Source organism: Mastigoproctus giganteus, chromosome 2 (genome assembly GCF_048544385.1).
Source record: "Mastigoproctus giganteus isolate SK-2022 chromosome 2, ASM4854438v1, whole genome shotgun sequence".
NCBI classification, from domain to species: domain Eukaryota; kingdom Metazoa; phylum Arthropoda; class Arachnida; order Uropygi; family Thelyphonidae; genus Mastigoproctus; species Mastigoproctus giganteus.
The window spans coordinates 82,543,951-82,563,964 of record NC_143576.1 but is presented as its reverse complement, the minus strand read 5'-3'; the positions used below and the strand labels follow the sequence as shown (position 1 = coordinate 82,563,964).

Here is a 20,014-nt window from a genome sequence, read left to right as displayed (position 1 = left end):
GATTGCAGGAACTAACTTCCATCTGTCATTGTAGAAGTTGACAGCTTAAATAAATTCAAGGCAGAACTAGACAAATAATTGGAGCAAATGGATAGGTGAAATGGGAATTTTTTTTTTTTTTTTTTGCTGATGCTGTATAAGCTTGCTTTCTTGCATCATATGCCTCTACTAATGCTAATGCTATTTTTGGTACAACATATTCTTGTGAATCTTTGTATTCAACACTTAAATTTATTAAAAATAAGTATCAGTCTGTTTTGACTGATGAGCATTTCAATGAGTTTTTACGTACTGCCCTAACAAGTCATCAATCAAACTTTTAGCAGCTAAATGCTAAGATGGAGAACACCTGTAAAGCATCGACAACCAAACCTAATATGCAGATATCTTCTGTGAATTATTGTCTGTCAGAATTAGTATTTTGAAAAATTTGTGTATCTTTTTCATGTTTTTGAAAAAAACTTTGTAACAAGAAATATGCTTACTTAAAAATTAAAGTTATTATTTTTAAACTTTAATCAGTGTTATATATAAAGTCTTGGTATAAAGAAAAATCAAAATATATCTGCATGAGAGCCATACCACAAGCCTGCATGAGCCTCATGCGGCTTGCAAACTGTGCTATGGCCACCCCTGGTATATAAATTTGAAACTCAAATTCACTTAAGTGCTTACTGAGAGAAAAAAAAAAAAAAAAAAAAAAAAATCAGTGAAGAAAAAAGCTATGTAGTATGGTAACTGATGTCATGTTCTGAACTTTCACTTTCTTCAGAGTGCATCTTTATTATCATAAAGGGCACTGCTGATTTCACACTTCTTGAGAGACTTGGCAAGTGTCTTATGTTTCACTTATTTGCACACCTGTGAAATTGTTGTCCACTTCGTTTGTTCTGTTGGTATCAAATCGTGATTTGGAGTTTTTCTCCATTTGATCAACTCTCATGCATAAATGTAATAAAGGGCTTTTTAACTGAGATATACATTCATCTTGTCATTTGGTTTTTAGGAGCATTAGCAACTAAGGCCATATTACTCCGGAGATATGCGGTGGTCCTTCCCTGACCTTTCCGCATTCTCCGTATTTGGTGGTCACGGGCTCAAACCCCCGGTCTAATCAAGAAGTGTGTTCTATGCACTGCTGCTCCTGCCCACCTGGTACAGAGGCGCCTCTGAGATATACAATGGCTGCAGCTGGCTAAGAACTATCATTTCTGTTGCCTCTAATTCATGTAATCTGATCTGGTCACATACTAAAAGAGCCAACCTTTTCAGGTCACCTAGGCATTTTGATCATTCTCTCTCTCTATCTCTAGTCATGGATATATATATATATATAGTAATATAAATTAGAATAAAGTTTAAAATAATAAAATAATGCCAACAGTACGGCAAGACAAGAGCAAAAAAACAAAATTAAACCTAAATTCAAATCTAACAGGGAGGGAAGAGAAAGGTAACAAGAATAAAAATATATTGCAATGTAAACTAAATTAATTTAGAAAATCTAATTATACGAATAATAATTCATTGAAATTTAAAGCCAATTAAATAGGTTAAATAGGTAAATTAAACGGATTAAGTTTATTTTGTCAGTAGTGTGGCTTTGCACTGGAGTGCTCTTGTCTGTTCTATTTTTGATTTTTGCTGCATCAGGACCATTCAATTCCCTGCAATGGCGGTTCGATCTGGGGATCGGTGTGGCAGACTGATTTTGCGATCGTTTCGTCTTTGCGGCAATTTGTTTAGGGTTCAAAATGCAGCGATTCCCTGACCATTATTGTCCTTGTGGTCCTCTGTTGAGATGGGGCATAATGGTCAGTCTATATTTTTTCTATTTTTGTTTTGTTTTATTGTGAATGGTTTAATTCTCTGTTTGGTGATATTTCACATAAATTTGGACCTGGTGCCCATCAGAGGGGGCACCGCTAAATTTCTATTTAATTGGCTTTAAATTTCAATGAATTATTATTCGTATAATTAGATTTTCTAAATTAATTTAGTTTCTGTTGCAATATATTTTTATTCTTGTTACCTTTCTCTTCCCTCCCTGTTAGATTTGAATTTAGGTTTAATTTTGTTTTTTCGCTCTTGTCTTGCCGTACTGCTGGCATTATTTTATTATTTTAAACCTTATTCTAATTTATATGACTATATTTCAAGCATCATGTAGAGGAATATGCTTTTTGCTGCCTCTGATGTGTGCTGTACACTCCTTTTTATTTTTATTTTTATTAAGTAATACTTCTTTTCCAACATTATTTAAATATAATTATATATATATATATATAGAGAGAGAGAGAGAGAGAGAGAGAGAGAGAGAGGGGGGGGGGAATTTTAGACATTTTTCAGAAAAGGTTTGGAAAATATGATAATAAAAATGTTCTTTCTGCTTTGGCTACTTGAAACAATGGTGACAATCTGACCATCGAAGTACTATATCGAAGTTAACCTTTTTCCCTATTATTTCATCTACACATAATGTGTAATTTATATTTAGAACGAAGAAGCCAATTCTGTACATATATACTGTCTTACGAAATGCAAATCCTGAACAACTGTTGTTGCAAAAATCATGTGCTACTGATTACTGCATTGATTTTTTAATAAGGCATTTATCAGCAGTCACTAAATATATTTTAAATGTTGACACTGTTGCCAAGTTATCTTGTATTTCAGTATAGATATGTTTAAGATGTCCCACAGCTTTTTACATCTGCATAAGAGATAAAATCTGTATGATGATTAAAAAATAAAAAAATCATTACAGAAAACAAAGCAGCTGAAATTGTCCCTTCATTGGAATACTGTGAAATAATACTTCTTTAGATCACCATTTTAGAATGAATATTATCTAAACTTGAGAAGAGTTCTATATAAATTAATAACACTATTTATAATACCACCAAGATGAAGAATACAAAATCTGGTTTTAATTTTTGGCATGATAACCAGATAAAAGTGGCAACGATTTTGGTATTTGACAGAATCAAGAACAAAAGAATACGTGATTGAAGGTATGTTGATCTCCCCTACACTTCCACCAAGAAAAGAAAGGGCAAACCTTCATTAGACCATAGTCACACTGCAAGCGATTTCAGGAGAATTTCTCTTCATGTGAACTTGAAGTGGTAGCACTATAAGATATTGCCTGCTGTTTTTGTCATGTTTATAGGCCCTTCCCCACCCAATGAATGCCCTTGAGCTAGAAGCTGTTTCCAAAGATATGGAAAAGAAACCAAAACATTCACTATGAAATTTTTATAAATCCATGAAAAATGGATTAAATTAAAATTGCAAAGCTTATGCTGCACACACGCCAAATGCTTAGAATGTTCATATCAAATTTTGTTGCTTTTCTATGTATACAAATAACAATATGCACGAGTTTAATCATGAATTTTGTTTCTAAACTAATCTTTATTTAATAAATTATACTTAAGTGAAATGTCCTCGTTATGGTAAGTTTCATTTTTTTTTTGTCTCACAAAGTTCTTTCATTTAAAAAACAGAAACCTACAAACTATAGATAAATTTATTGGCAAACCTTATCATCATCAACTAGTCTGAATGATCAGTGATGCCAAATGAGCGTGCGGGAGAACACTTGTTATTGTTATTTGATTTGTTTTTTTTAGGAGCATTAGCAACTAAGGCCATATTGTTCTGGGGGTATGCAGTGGTCATTCCCTGACCTTTCCGCATCCTCCGTATTTGGTAGTCATGGGCTCGAACCCCGGTCTAATCAAGAAGCATGTGCTATGCACTGCTGCTCCTGCCCACCTGGCTACGGGGGTGCCAGGGAGAACACTTGATGCCCAATGTAACCAGTTGCACAGGCAGACATCAGCCACAAGTAAGTCTTATAATTTTCAAACATGTGTTAAGCACCAATGCAACTATGGCTATTGTGTCTGTAAACTGTGTGTGTCCCATGATCTTTCATCCTAATAAAACCATGCAACCCTCACTCATGATCAACTAACTCTGCAAAGTTGGAAAAAGCCCATAAAAATTCCCCATATTATTGATGAATTTGAATCCAGTCCTCTTCCTTGGTCTGGGAAGGATAGCGATTATACCCATTTTACTACACACGAGGGTGCAATGGCAAGCAGTCTGATGAATAAATTAAATTGTGAACAGTTACACATGTGATTAGATATGATTGTTCTCACAATCAGAAGAAATTCACAAAATTGCAGTGTTACCACAGCATTAGAGTATTATTATTACTTAAGAGTTAAAAGAAATTAAGAATTTCCTAAAATTATGCATGAACATTTAATAGTAACACAAAATTTACCTCAGTTCCAATGAGCCTGCTAATTTCGCCAAAGGATCGATCTGGATTTGCTTGTATTACTGATCTTCTTACTTCACTTGCAAACAGTATATAGCCTGTCACCAATCGTTTAACTGATTTCTAATGGAACACAAGGATCATTTTAAGGGAAAATAATTTAAATTTTTTCATAGTATACCTCAATGTAAATATATTTACACTACAATTAGGAATACGTAAAGTTAAATCTCTTCAATTACATACAGCAGCCCACAAAATCTGGCATTCAAAAATCCGGAACTTTCTGAATATTTCTCTGAGAACAGTTGATCCTTTTAAGGAGTCAACTGTTCCTGGAGAAATAGGCAAGCCTCTTTTCTCTCTCCTGAGGAAAAGAAGTTTACCACTCTTAACAAAGCACCAACACCTGCCAAATTTATGTATTATGTCTCATTAATAATTTCCACCGACTTCTTCAATATCAACACTGGCTTGTGATAAGGCTGCAATCTTTTGCCCTTTTTGTTCCTTCTTACTGTGGAATTCATCATGTGGAAAACACGACTGGGCTGAATCTGGACATTCCATGGAATGTCCAGATTCAGCCCAGTCGTGATACAAGGATATGGACTTTGCAGACATTGTATTGCTAGCAGAAACAAGAAAATGGCTACAAAACATGAACACCAAATTGGAGACAGTGGCTGGTAAAATTGTGCTGAGGATAAGCAGTGATAAAACAAAGACCAGCAATGCTCAAATGGGTACACGAATTGTAGAACGTAAGACCATTGAAGAAGTACACCAGTTCACTTACTTTGGCACTATATTGTCTATCAATGGAGGCAATGAGGTGGATGTCAACTGCAGAATTGGTAAAGCATCAGCAATGTTTCAACAACTGTGCCTAAGATGGTCAACTACAGCAAGTGATACCATGATGAAGATCTGACTTCAGAGCACTATTTTGTTGTCAAGTGTGATCTATGCCAGTGAAACATGGAAGGTCACGGCACAAATACTGCAGAAACGCAATGCATTCTATCAGTGATGCTTACAAAGAATACTTGGCATTACTTACTGTGACCACATTACTAATAACAAGATACTAAGAAGAAGCAGCTTGCACAGTCTGCAAGACCATGATAGAATCCAGCCAGACATTGTGCCCACCAGATCAGTGGCACACAAATACTGCAAAGCAATGGATGCCACCTGAAGGGAATAGGAAGAGAGGCAGGCCACCCAAAACTTGGCAAACAATGTTCCAAGGAGACATGCAAAGCACTGATATCATGTGGGAAGAAGCAGGAGCTGTTGCAGCCAACTGAGTGTGCGGGAGAACACGATGCTCAATGTAACCAGTTGCACAGGCAGCCTAAGCCATAAGTAAGTTCAAACACCAATTTCTGTTTTACACATATCCTAAACTGCATGCCACTATGTTACTATGCCAGTTCACAGTATATAGTCCTCAACAGCACAGTAGTCTGCAATGTTTTTAAAGAATTCAACTGCCTAAACCATATTGAACTATTTATATCCTCATATTAAAAATATTGCATAATCATAACATCCATACAGGAGAGTATTATTCCTTAAAAGTTACGCACTGAAACCATCAAATTTTATTTCTTACACAAGTACATTACACACTCCACGAATACAGCAGTACAAGTTAACATTTTGGCTTAATACTGGCAACTATCATTCTATGGAGATCTCAGTCGTCCGAATTATTCACTGTATGATTCCTTTCACTTCAAAGGTCATACTTGTGCATATGACCGTTCTGATATTCACTGTCAGAGACTTATTAATTTGGAATCTCCTTTTTTTGATCTTCTCTGGCTTAAAATCTCTCTCTATCTACCACATTCTGTCAAATTTATATGTTGGCTCTATCGTTGTACCAACTCCACTAATTACTTGGAACTTTTTGACTTCTCTTTGAAACCTGATTTTCTCCAGTCCAACTTTCCTAACAGTGAGGTAATTTTCCTTGGTGATTTTAATCATCTCAGATCACAACTTGGTGATGGTCTCTTCTCCAATGAAGCCTTTCTCTAGTAAACATTCTCAACCTTGTGTTCTTTGGCATTACAAGAATGTAAAATGGTATGATCAGTGATATTTCTATTTTTTTTTGGTCAGATTACTGTTTGAAATCATCCGATGTCAACATTTGTCTCAGATTGTGTCAGTGAAATTATTCTTGTAAGGATGAAATCCTTTATTCCACATTCTACTTTAAAATATAGTCCTTTACTTAAACCTTGGTTTTCCAACAAATGTGCAAAGGCTGTGCAAGATGTTGCATATTGCAATTGGCTTGTATCCAAATCTCCAGTTTCATTTTCTGCCTTCACTAAAGCTCATACTAATAGAGTAAGTCAAACTAACAGAGTAAGCTTATCTGCGAAAAGATCTAAATCTCCCAAACACTTCCTAATTCATTTCACAAATATATGTGGTCTCAATTCTAATCTCAACGATGTGCATTTCCACTTGCAATCTGCCAAACCCCATGTACTTTTTTTTGACAGAATCTCAGTTATCGGTTGATTCAACCTGCTCATCTCAGTTGCCCAAATTATTCGCTGTATGATTCCTTTCGCCTTAAAGGTGGTACTTGTGCAATATGTCCCTTCCGATATTCCCTGTCAGAGACTTGGTAATTTGGAATCTCCTCTTTTCGATCTTCTCTGGCTTAAAATCGCTCTACCTCATTGTGTCAAATTCATTTGTAATTTCTACCATTCTCACAACTCCATTAATCACTTGGAGCTCTTTGACTTCCTCTCTTTGCAACTTGACTTTTTCCAGTCCAACTTTCCTAACAGTGATGTAATATTCCTTGGTGATTTTAATGTTCACAACTCCAGCTGGCTCCTGCTTTCTAGTCACACTGACCCATCTGGTCGAGATGCTGAGGCTTTTGCAATTACAATGACCTTGCACAGATTGTTCATTTACCTACAAGAATACCGGACAATCCTAACCATACAGCCAACACGCTTGATCTTTTTCTCACAAACAACACTTCTAAGTACACAGTCGAGTGAGAGGTCCTTTAGGCACCTCAGATGACAACTTGGTGACTGTCTCTTCTCCAATGGAGCCTTTATCTCATGGCTATTCCCAACCTCGTATTGTTTGGCATTAAAAGAATGCAAAGTGGGATGACCTGAGAGATTTCTTTTCTTCTTTTCCTTGGTCGGATTACTGTTTCAAAACTTCTGATATTAACGTTTGCTCAGATCGTGTCAGTGAAATTATTCTTGCAGGAATGGAATCCTTCATCCCACACTCCACTTTAAAATCTCGTCCTTTATCTAAACCTTGGTTTTCCAATAAATGTTCTAAGGCTGTTCAAGAGAAGAATGTTGCATATTGTGATTGGTTTGTTTCTAATTCTTGGCTGCAACTTTTGCCCATCCCTGCTCCCACCTCTGTCCACCAAACCAGATGGTTCTGTTGTCACTTCAGCCAAGGATAAAGCTGACCTGCTAGCATCCCATTTCTCTTCCAACTCATGTATTAATGATCTTGGTAAAACACCTCCCACCATTCCCAACACGTTCCATTCAATGTCTCTTGTGGTCTTCCGTCAAAAGGATTTTGATGAATCTTGAAGCTAAGAAAGCTCCAGGTCCCGATGGTATTTCTTCACTTATTCTCAAAACCTGTGTTCCTGAACTTACTCCTGTTCTTTGCCACATTTTTTCACTTTCTTATTCCTTCTGCTTGGAAATTTGTCATATCCAGCCAGTTCCTAAAAAGGGTAACAAATCCCTCCCATCCAATTATCGTCCCATTGCAATTACTTCTACTCTTTCTAAAGTAATGGAGAAATCAATTAACCGCCAACTCTTAAACTACCTAGAAACCTTTCGTCTGATCAACGATCGCCAGTATGGATTCTGTCAGTGTCGATCCACTGATGATATTCTGGCTTATGTTACCCATTTATGGACTAATTCAATGGAAAAGTTTGGTGAAACACAAGCAGTTGCTCTTGACATCTCAAAGGATTGTGTTTGGCATAAAGGTCTTCTAAACAAGCTTCCATCTTATGGTTTTGCCAACTGTTTTTTGTAATTGGTTATCAAGTTTTCTCTCTGATCGCTCACTGAGGGTGATGGTAGATGGCTCTCTGTCTTCTAACTTCTCCATTAATGCCGGTGTCCCCCAAGGTTCAGTTCTTTTCCCCACTCTTTTCCTCTCGTATATTAATGACCTTCTTCCATTGACTGGAAATCCTATTCATAGTTGCTGATGATAGCACATTGCATTCCACTTTCCATTTTGAGAAACCTTGTCGTGCCTAATCAGCTTCAACTTCTCGAAAATCTGCTACCAATTCCTTAAATGCTGTTCTAAAGGTAATTCTCCAGTGGGGCAAAGACAACTTAGTTGATTTCAACCCTTCTAAAACTCAGTCTTGTCTTATATCTCGCAAAAAGGATTCTTCTGCTCCTATGCTGATCTTTAGTGACACTCAGTTTTCTAGGCAAAATGATATATCTCTTTTAGGGATTACCCTGACTTTTAATCTCTCTTGGCACAAGCACATTACAAATATTGCTTCCTCTGCATCTAAAAAATTTGGTTTTCTCTTTCACTCTCGACGTTACTTTTCTTCCGAACAGCTGTTCACTCTTTACAAATCACAAATCTGCCCTACCATGGAATATTGTTTCCACATCTGGGGTGGTGCCCCCAAAACCTCTCTCAGGCTTCTTGATTCCGTTCAGAAGAGGGCAGTTAGGTTAATTAATGATTCATCTCTTACAGAGTCTCTCCACTCACTGTCTCATAGACGTACTGTTTCTGCTGCATGGCTCTTCTACAGATATTTCCATGGGCACTGTTCTTCTGAATTGGCTACTATAATTCCCGCTCTCTCTCTTTCAAAACAGTCCGAACACGTGCCGCCACCAGCCAACATCCATTTACTGTTCAACTTCAAACTCACAGATCCAACTTTTCACCTTCCTCGTTTATTCATTCCACTGCCGTTTTCTGGAACAACCTTCCTTCATATGTATTTCCTGAAAATTACAGTCTACAGAAGTTCAAGTCTCATGTCAACAAATATCTTCTTTCGTCTTCTCAACCTCCAACCCAAGCACGGTACTAAGTGCTATACTTTCTAATACCTCTCATGTTTGGAGTTTACATAATTAAAAAAAAAAAGCTCGCAACAACTGTAAAGCAGTTATTAATCAGTCCAAACTATATTTCAAACAGGCTAAGGATAGAATACTTGCTTCTTTCCAAATGATAGTCGGGCAGTCTAGCCAAAGCTACTGGCCACAACTTTTGTCCATCTCAATTCCCACCTGTGTCAAGACCAGATCATTCTATTGCCACTTCAGCCAAGGATAAAGCTAACCTGTTAGCATCCTACTTTTCTTCCAAGTCATGTATTGATGATCTTGGTAAACCACTTCCTACCATTCCCAGTACACTCTATTCAATGCCTCTTGGGGTCTTCCATCAAAAGGATGTCACAAGGATTTTGAACAATCTTGATGCTCCAGGATCTCATGGTATTTCTCCACTTGTTCTCAAAACCTGTGCTCCTGATCAGCTTAACCAACTTGAACCAGCTAAACCTGACTAGCTTGAACTTACTCCCGTTCTGTGTTGCCTTTTTTCACTTTCTTATTTCAAAGGTGTTTTCCCTTTGGAAACTTGCTCTTAACCAGCCACTTACTATAGTAATGGAGAAATCAATTAACCACCAATTCTTAGACTATCTAGAAATCTTGCATTTGATGAAGGATTGGCAATATGGATTCCGTCAATGTCAATCCACTGTTAATATTCTGGCTTGTTTTCCCCATCTATGAACAAATTCAGTGGAAAAATTTGGCTTTTGTTCATGTTTAGCATAGAGGTCTTCTAAATAAGCTTCCATCTTATGGTTTGCCCTGTTTTTTGTAATTGGTTATGCAGTTTTTTCTCTGACCACTCACTCACTTCGGGTGATGGTAGATGACTCTTGTCTTCTAACCTTTTTTATTAATGCTGGTGCTCCCCAAGGTTCAGCGCTCTCCCCCCCCACTCTTTTCCTCTTGTATATCAATGACCTTATTCAATTGACCGGAAATCCTGTCCATAGTTTTCCTGATGATAGCACATTACATTCCACCTTCCAGTTTGAGAAACCTTGTCCTGCTCAAACAGCTTCAACTTCTCAAATATCCATTACCAATTCCTTAAATGCTGATCTCCAGGTAATTCTCCAGTGGGGCAAAGATAACTTAGTTGATTTCAATCCTTCTAAAACTCAGTCCTGTCTTGCAAAAAGGATTCTTCTACTACTATATCAGTGTCATGAAGATATGCTTACCTTCAGTGATGCTGATTTCTAGGAAAGATCATATATCTTTGTTGAAGATTATCCTGACTCCTTATCTCAATTGGCATAAGCACGTTACAGATATTGCTTTCTCTGCATCTAAAAAATTGGATTTTCTCTTTTGCTCTCAGCACTACTTTTCTTACAAACAGCTGTTCACTCTGTACAAATCGCAAATCTGCTCGACTATGTTATGTTATTTGGTTTTTAGGAGCACTAAGGCCATATTGCTCCAGGGATATGCGGTGGTCATTCCCTGACCTTTCCGCATCCTCTGTATTTGGTGGTCACAGGCATGAACCCAAGTCTAATCAAGAAGCGTGTGCTACGCACTGCTGCTCCTGCCCACCTCGCTACGGAGGTGCCTTCTACCATGGAATATTTTTCCCACATCAGGGGCAGTGTCCCCAAAGCCTCTCTCTCAGGCTTCTAGATTCCGTTCAAAAGAGGGCAGTTATGTTAATTAATGACTCAGCTCTGACAGAGTCTCTCCACTCTGTCTCATAGATGTTCTGTTTCTGCTGCATGTCTTTTCTATAGATACTTCCATGGGCACTCTTCTTCCGAACTGGTTTCTATAATTCCCATTCTCACTATCTCTCTCTCTCTCTCTTCCAAAGCAATCCAAACATGTGCCGCAACAACTCAACATCCTCTTACTGTCCGACTTCAAACTCACATAACCAACTTTTCTTCTTCCTCATTTATTCATTCAACTTCAGTTTCCTAGAAGAACCTTCCTTCATATGTATTTCCTGAAAATTACAATCTACAGAAGTTCAAGTCTAATGTTAGCAAAATATCTACTTTCATCTTCTCAACCTCTAACCCACGCATGGTACTAAGCACTATAGGTTCCAGTACCTCTTGTGTTTCTGGTTTTCATAAAAAAATAAATAAATAAATAACACCCAATATGGATAGAATGCTTAAACTAGTCTGTCTTGTATAATTAAGGTTTAGGATTGAATTGTATCTTCTTGTTCAATTTTCAGAACCATCACTAGCAAATGTTAACTTCTGGGTTTTCTGATATCAATTAAGTCATACTAATAATTGTAGTTAACAATGATAAAAATAGTATGAATGTTTTTTGACTGAAACTATTAGTATATTTTCATGCTTGTCCCCATGTGATGACTAAAACCAGTTGTTTTGTCCTTGTGAATCATAAAACCCATGGAATGCCACGATTCCATGGGTTTTCAAAACCCATGGAATCGTGGCATTTGCCAGAGCATATTGTGTACATATTGTAAAAGTTAGCCGTTGTTAGTTAAAAATAGATCATTATAACTAATTTTCTTATAGTAATCAAAATAACATCATCATGTTTAAGATATACAAGGGGTGGTTGAAAAGTTTCTAGGCACTAATAGAAAGAATGCTGAAAAGTCATAAAAACCCCATTATTTTTCAACATAGTTTCCCTCTAGTCAATACACTTTCTAGCATGATCCACTCATTTCCATAAACTGCTCAAATAAAATTCAGAAGATTTTGACTCAAACCAGTCATTGACTGTGTCTATCACAGCATTGTCACTGTTGAATTCCTGTCCTTTCAAGTCCTTTTTGAGATTTGAAAATAGAAAATAGTCCAATGGAACCAAATCCAGTAAATAGGATGAATGCTGTAATATCTCAAACCCATAGTCATGCAGTGTTGCCTAAGTCACAAATGCTGTGTGTGCTAGTGCACTGACTTGATACGTGATGACTCCTTTGATAAATTTCCCACATCTCATATTATTATTATTAATTATTATTAGTGGCATATGATGGAAGAAAACGAGCTTATAAAGCACCATGCAAACTCCCTCACATCAGCTGTACACTGCCTCCAATAATTTGTCTAGTTCTTCCTTGAATTTATTAAAATTACCCACTCCCAAAAAAAACAGATAGAAGTTTGTTCCAATAATCAATAACCTGCTAGCTGAAGGCAAACCTTCACACACCTATCCAGTAACCATCCTTCCAAAATTTGAATCTGTTCACTTGTGTGTAGCCTAAGCAAGAGGAAGAATGCCATCGGCATCGAGTTGCTCAATCCATTCAGAGCCTTAAACATCTCAATCAGATCACCTTGCAGGTGCCCGGTCTCCAGATGCTGCAATTTGCAGATATGAAACCTTTCTTGGTAAGACCACTTTCGTTCACATCACCAATCTCATTGCCTTTCTCTACATCTGTTCTAGCAGATCGACATCCTTCCTAAAAATGAGATCTCTGGGCTAGTATGCAGTACTCAAGATGTGGTCTATCCATTGCATTGTACAATGGGATAATCATTTCTTTATCCCTGAAAACAAAGTTTTTGTATATAACTGACAAAACCTCATGGGCTGTCCTGGCAGCCTATCTGTATTGCTCAGAGAACTTCATATCAGACTGCACAATTACTGCCAAGTCTTTTTCATTTTACACTACTCTCAGTGTAGCATCACACAGTTGATATTAATCTGGGATTATTGTTACCCATATGCAGTATCTTCCATTTGTCAAGATTAAAACTTCAGCTGCCATTTCTTAGCCATTCACCTAATTTTTTTTAGATCTTGTTGCAGGAGCACTCCCTGATTACTGTCGTTAAATGTCCTGCCAATCTTTGTATCATCTGCAAACTTTGACATTAAGCCCAATATACCCTCATCAATATAATATGGAAAATAACAATGGGTCCAGCACCAAACCTTGGGGGAAATCTACTGATAACATTAGTTCATGAAAAGCAGTGTCCATTAATAACTACTCTCTGTCTCTCCCACTCAACCATGCCTTTATCCAGAGCAGTAACTTGCCCTTAATGCCACATTGCTCCAATATGTACAGCAATCATTTATGTGCAACAGTATTAAAAGCTTTCCTGAAATCCAAGTATACAATACTAAAATTATTTTTTGCATCCAGTTCACAGTATCCAATCAGACTGGTCAGACAAAATCACCCCTTAATAAATCCATGCTGTGAATGCAGTATAACTGCATTTCTGTCTAGATGGTCCTGCATTTTTCCTGAAACAGAAGTTAACAGGTCTGTAATTACTCATGTCACGTTTTAATCTCCCTTTGTGAACTGGAACTACATTAGCACATCTCCAGTCCACAGGGATCCTGAATCTAAAGATGCTTCCATAATTATGATTAAGGGTTTTGCTGCTTCCCTTAATACGACTGGACAGGTTCCACCCACCCACCTTTTTAATGTTAAGCTTCAACAATTTCTCTTCCACTTGCCTCTCAGTTATCACAAAATCATTTAGCTCTGTTAGATTTTGAGGAACTCCTCATATGTGAATGTAGATGCAAAATATCAATTCAGTTTGTCAGCAACCTGAGCAACATCATCAACAGTTAAAACATCGAGATCAGGTGGACCAATGTGACTCAACCCTTCCCTTCTACTGTTAATATACGTAAAGAAGACTTAGATGCTTTTCTCTGTATTCTTTGCCAGAGAATTCTTGTAATCTGCCTTAGCTTGCCTAACCTCCTTTGTGACTTGATTACAGACTTCTTTATATCTACCACAGGCTACTGTATTACTTGATAATTTATATGCATCCCATGCGTTTTTCTTCTCTGCCACAAGTCTCATCAGTTCATCTGACATCGATTTAGGTCTAAGCTGGGAACAGTATTTCTTAGTTATTATTATTACTAGTTATATGGTGTAAGGAAGTCTGAGGCTTATGCTGCACCAGCCAAAAAAAAAAAAAAAATAAAAAATTCCCAAGTTACCCTGAGTGTGTGTGTGTGTGTGTGAGAGAGAGAGAGACAAAAGGGAATCACCAAGAAAGAGAAGAATGATGATTTTGATATGAAAACTCTAGTAGCTTTTATGATTACTTCCCTGAATGCTTTCCATTTAGAATTTGCTGTTGGTAACATCATTAGATGGTCCTACTGTATAGAATTTAAAAACTGTCCAAGATCACTGTAGTCATCCTTATGAAAGCAAAAGCCTTTCCTTTTACCCTTGACAATAGTTATGTCTTTATGTAAACCCTACATCAGCACAGTGTATCAATGCCACCCAGAGGATCTTTTACTGTCAAGTTCTTAATGCATGAAGAATTGCTACTGATACTTAGATCATGAGTATTGCTTCCTCTTGTTTCCTCTCTAACATACTGCTGTAGAAAAGTCATCCAATAATAAACAAAAAAGTTTTCACATTCAATTGCTCATGAAAAAGTATCGGTAGGTTAGAATAATACTCGGCATTGATAATGCAACCTTATTCCAGGAAATCAACCATGATCACTCCTCCTGCATTCAAGAAGATGATGGCTATCTTGACTTTCCCATTTGACTTCTGCACTTTAGACTTTTTAGGAAGAGGGAATAAGAGTGATGCTTCCATGTTTCATCCACTGCCCCCAAAACTGGACTTTATTAGCTTCAAAATGCTGTTCATTTTCTTGACTTCTCCTCATCCTTTCCCGCTACTGATCTACATCCAGTTTTTTAGGAACACACTTCAAAGAAACCTTCTTCATTCCTAAAAAATTCAATTCACCACAATATTGTGAGCTTGCACTTGGGAGATGTTGAATGTTGTCTCAATTTTCTTCAATGTTATTCTGTGGTCTTGCATGATTAGGTCATGAATGGCCACTTTGCAGGTGTTGACATGGCAACAAGCCTACCGCTGTGGGATGTTACTTCAATGCTGTCTTGTCCATATTTAAATTCTGCAATCCAGTTTTTGACCATGTAAGGACAAGGTTTCCTTAATGTTTATTGCATGCCTTCATGAATTTTTTTCAGTAACATTCCCTTTAAATGAATTTTCTCGATGACTGCATGGTGCTTGATTCTCTCAACAGGTTCCATCTTCATTCACCTTCTGTAAAGGAAAAGAAAATAGTTAAAAATCTGAAATGTTCTGTGAATGCATAAAAAGAGTCACAGGACAAACTGGCAATACTGTTTCATGAAAACCTTTACGATCTATATTGGTCTAAAAACTTTTCAACCCCCCCCATCCCTGTACATAATTATAATTTATATGTTGGTTTCTCTTTTCAGATGTCTCATCATTGAAAGTACACAAACCATATTTACCCCTTGTTATATATCAGAGCAGTTTTACACTACTAAAAGGGATGTAAGTTATCATCTCTTTAGAAAAGCATATTGTACATATTTTGGCTACTCCTGTTTATAAAATTACAGCAATTAGTGGAAAAATGAAATCCCTTGTATCTGGTGTAACAGTAGTTTGGCACGAATATAGGCACCATATATTCTGTTGTTATTTTTGTATATGCAAAATTAAAAGGGTACAACACTAAGAGCATAATACTCAAATCTGTTATCAGCAGTGTGTCCTTTCCCACATAATGCAGATGGACAAGTATTTGTGATCCCCAGATAAATTTCATAATGTGAGCAGAAATTTTGATTTTGACATTAAAATGTCAACTTTCCCAGTGATGATGAGATGGCTAATAAGGCTGTTGACACTTTAAAACAGTCAAAATGCTTATACCCAAGATAAAATCAATGATCCAGTACAGGGCAAAGTCTACTAAAGAATACTGTACAACTTCTAAGTTCCGGGCTGAACCTGTAACTTTATTTTCATGGTATAGGGACAGAAAAATCACACTTTCTTTTGCAAAGTAAGATTTCCTTGTATATTGTACTGGTACATGGTTTGTTCAATGTCCTGGGTAGACATGACTCATCAACGTGACGGTACTTCATGGACAGCTAAAAGACCAGCTCGGAGAGGGTTTGCTATATAATGTAAATGTATACTCTATCCTTATTGACCATTCTCTGCATTTAATAGAAAGTTATGATATTCTGAAAATTCATTTAGACAAAATGAAATACCACAATTGTTGATATCTATTTGACCTGAATGTGCTGACCATGCTTCTTTGTTGACACATTCAGAAAACTCCTTTCCTTTCTGCATAAATAGAACAAGTTAAAGATGATCAGTGGAAAAATATGAGGTGGAAAAAAGAACCAATGTTACACCTGGATGCAAAAATGTGATAAAAAAGGCATTAAAACTAGGACTCAAAAAGCAGTGTGTCAAAGCCCTAATCAAAATGCAAACCATTTTCACAAAAACAGTTTGCATTTACAAACTTCTTTTTTTTTTTTTTTTTTTTTTTTTTTTACAAAGTCCTCAGAAACAAATGCCTTTTTATAAAGTTCTCAGAAACAAATACATAAAGTCAGAGTGAAGTTCTTGATGACATCACACAGCTGAAGAAAGATAATTTTGCTGTATATGTATTTTAGAAAAAAAAAGTTGCTTGAAGATCATTTAAGGAAGTCATGAAAAACGTTTTTGGTGATCAAAAGGAAAAGAAATATAAGATTATCAACAAGATGCTAACTAGTTTTGCAATACTAGGCTGCAATAAGAGTTTGAAGCTTCATTTTTTTTTATATAATCATCTTGTCTGCTTCCTTGAGAAGCTTGGGGCAGTTAATGATGAACAGGGTGAGAGGGTTCATCAAAAACAATGAAAAACAGTACTAAAGTTGATGGAATGAAGCAATTGCAGTTGTCTACTGCAGGTGTTTAAAGAAAGATTTAACTGCTCCTCACACAAGTATCAAGGAGATATAAATTAAGCCACATGACAAATTAAATTTGTCACCCCACTAAATACTAAAGTTATCACCTGCACTCTGGCATGCATATCCACACCAATAATTACCCTGATTACTTTTATGAAAACCTGTCAAACAGATTTGTGAGAACTATGGATTTCTAATGCCTGTTATTACGATTCTTTATTGTTAATTTTATGCAGAATATGAGAGTCACAATAAATATGATTTTAAATCAGTATCTGAACATAAATTGTCCAAATTCACCTATTTCAAATACAACAGTGGAACGATTTTTTCTCTCCCATTTGTGTGTCTGTCAATGCAATCAAAACTACTAGATATAAGAAATTTTCGTAAAAATAATTAAACGCAATGTTTATATGGATCATATTAGATGTTGCAAATTGCAAAATTTTGGAAACTGGACAATGAATTTGGATTGAGATCAAATTGACAGGGAAGAGTAGGTTCATAGCTTTCTTTTATGATGAACAGAATAAAATCAAAGAAAAATTTTGATTTTTAAATGTTTCAGAACTGAATAATTAACGAATATATTAAAATTAAGCTTATTAATATCTATTCTTTGGAATGTCTGTAAGCTAGCATACGTATGATGAAATATGGCAAAATTATCATTTGTGATATCAATAATTAGGATGTCCCAATTTTTTGCCATAAATTTTTATGATGGCTTGGGATAATTTATTTATAAGAGGGGAAGGATTCCTTTTTTAATAAATATTTCTTTTTACTAATATATCTGTTCAAAGAAATTTGGAAAATAACAAAATAAAATTGAGGTAACCTTCTTTGCTGTAGTAGTTGGTGTTGAGGAAGTCCCTGGTTCCTCTTTGGGAGTAACAGGTGGTGGATTATCATTGGATTCATCATTTTCAGTTTCACTATTTACTTTTGGCATCAAAGGAGATAATTCCTTGCAAAATAATAATGAAATAAATATATATAATCATTGTAATTTAACTAGAATAAAACATCAAAAAGTGTACATATACTTTTTCTGTTTTTTCATATTAACAAATGTGGCATTACCTATTTCTGAAATAATAATAATAAAAAATAATAACATACAAGAATATGATCCCTTTAAGATGTAGCAACATTACAGGAATCACTTTTGTGAAAATCATTGAATTCCTAAGCAATTATAAATTGTAATATAGTTTATTAGAATGTTAAATGTATAAAAAGTGCCTAACTCGTATGTTGTAATCGCTTGATAATATTGTTAGTTTTAAAGCAATGTTGTATCATCGTATAACTTCATTTATTGATGCAAATTTTCTTGCAATAGGATAATATATGTAGTTGGAGAAAAAAATCCCACTGCACTTATCTGAAACAACAAGTTTGTTTAGTTAAAATGTTAATTCACTGTCATCTATTTCCAAGGCTGTAGATATATATGCTATCCACTTGTAATCCAAACACATGCTCTTGGTCTTGTTATCCTCACTATGAGATAACGACAGCCTTGTTCCACTGTTCATGAAGATGTATTGTTGACAGGAAAGAATGCAATGATGATGAGAAGCAGGATTACAAAAAAAAAAAAATAACTGGGATGTTCATGTCTCTTTAAATAAAAGGTGTAAAGTAAATAAGTAATTTTATTGATGTAAAATTACCTTTATGCTTTACAGAATAAGTTGCAATATGTATTTTCTAGTTCTGTTTTGAAGCGAAAAACTAATTTACTGCATAACCTACATAACCAAAACTTTATTAAAATAAATCAAAAGAAAGTAAAAATATAAATTCTAATCTCATCACAATCCAGAGGAAGGCTCTGATGGAGCTAAGACAGGATGACAGCACTGTTGTTCTACCTGCAAAGGGAAGTAAACTGTGATCCTCAATAAAGTAGATTACCATCACAAAACCTTGGAACTGTTAAATGATAGGACAGCTTATAAGGTGACCTAGGAATCTCTTAGTAGGATTAGAATGATGTGTTAACAAAATCCTGCAGGGCTGGCTGAATGCCGGGAAGATCTCCAAGGACACCTATTGGACATTACATGCCACGGGATGCCAGCTGCCTAAATTTTATGGTCTACTGAAAGTTCACAAAGTGGGGGATTCCATTTAGGCCAATTATGTCATTTGTGGGTGTACTACACAAAGATTTCTAGAATCATACTATCTAGATTTCTAACCAAACTAACATCTCCTATTGTTGGATGACTAAACTTTACCATCAAAGACAATAGAAACTTTGTTGAATTTATACATGCTCAGGTAATTGAAGACTGTGAGGCTATGGTGTGAAGTGTGTACATACAATATTGGAGCAGGATGACATGTTAAGGAAAAGAACTTCATTGAGTATGGAAGATATTTGTAGTGGTGTTGAATTATGCTTTTATAGTACTACCCCATTATATCAATGTACTATGCATAAGCAGGTTCACGGTGCAGCTATGGGCTCTCCAATTAGTGCTACTGTTGCCAACTTAGCCATGGAAGAGTTGGAGTCTAGAATTTTCAATGGGTCTGTTCTGCCTGTCCCCCCATGTGTGCATGGAAAAGCTATGTCGAAGATACGTTTGCCATTATAGAGAGAGGATGATGTTCTCAACTTTCTCAATGGTTTCTCCCCTTTTCATTTAGTTTACCTTGGAGGTGGAAACAGATAGTACCCCTCTCTGTCTTTGATGTGTTGGTTTGTAGGGATGGCCCCAGAGTAAAAATGAGAGTGTACAGGAAACCTACATGCTGGGGACAATATATGCATTACAGCACGATGCAA

General features: G+C 36.2%; 1 protein-coding gene across 1 annotated transcript in view; it reads right to left on the bottom strand.

The window, feature by feature from the left end:
* Positions 1 to 20,014, bottom strand: part of polybromo (protein) — a 702,481-nt gene that overhangs the window by 126,794 nt on the left and 555,673 nt on the right. Inside the window, exons 32-33 of the mRNA XM_090389959.1 lie at positions 18,050 to 18,178; positions 4,304 to 4,423 (exon numbers count right to left, since the gene is read on the bottom strand). Coding sequence (XP_090246085.1) covers positions 4,304 to 4,423; positions 18,050 to 18,178 — 249 coding nt within the window. The remainder of the gene's footprint in view (positions 1 to 4,303; positions 4,424 to 18,049; positions 18,179 to 20,014) is intronic.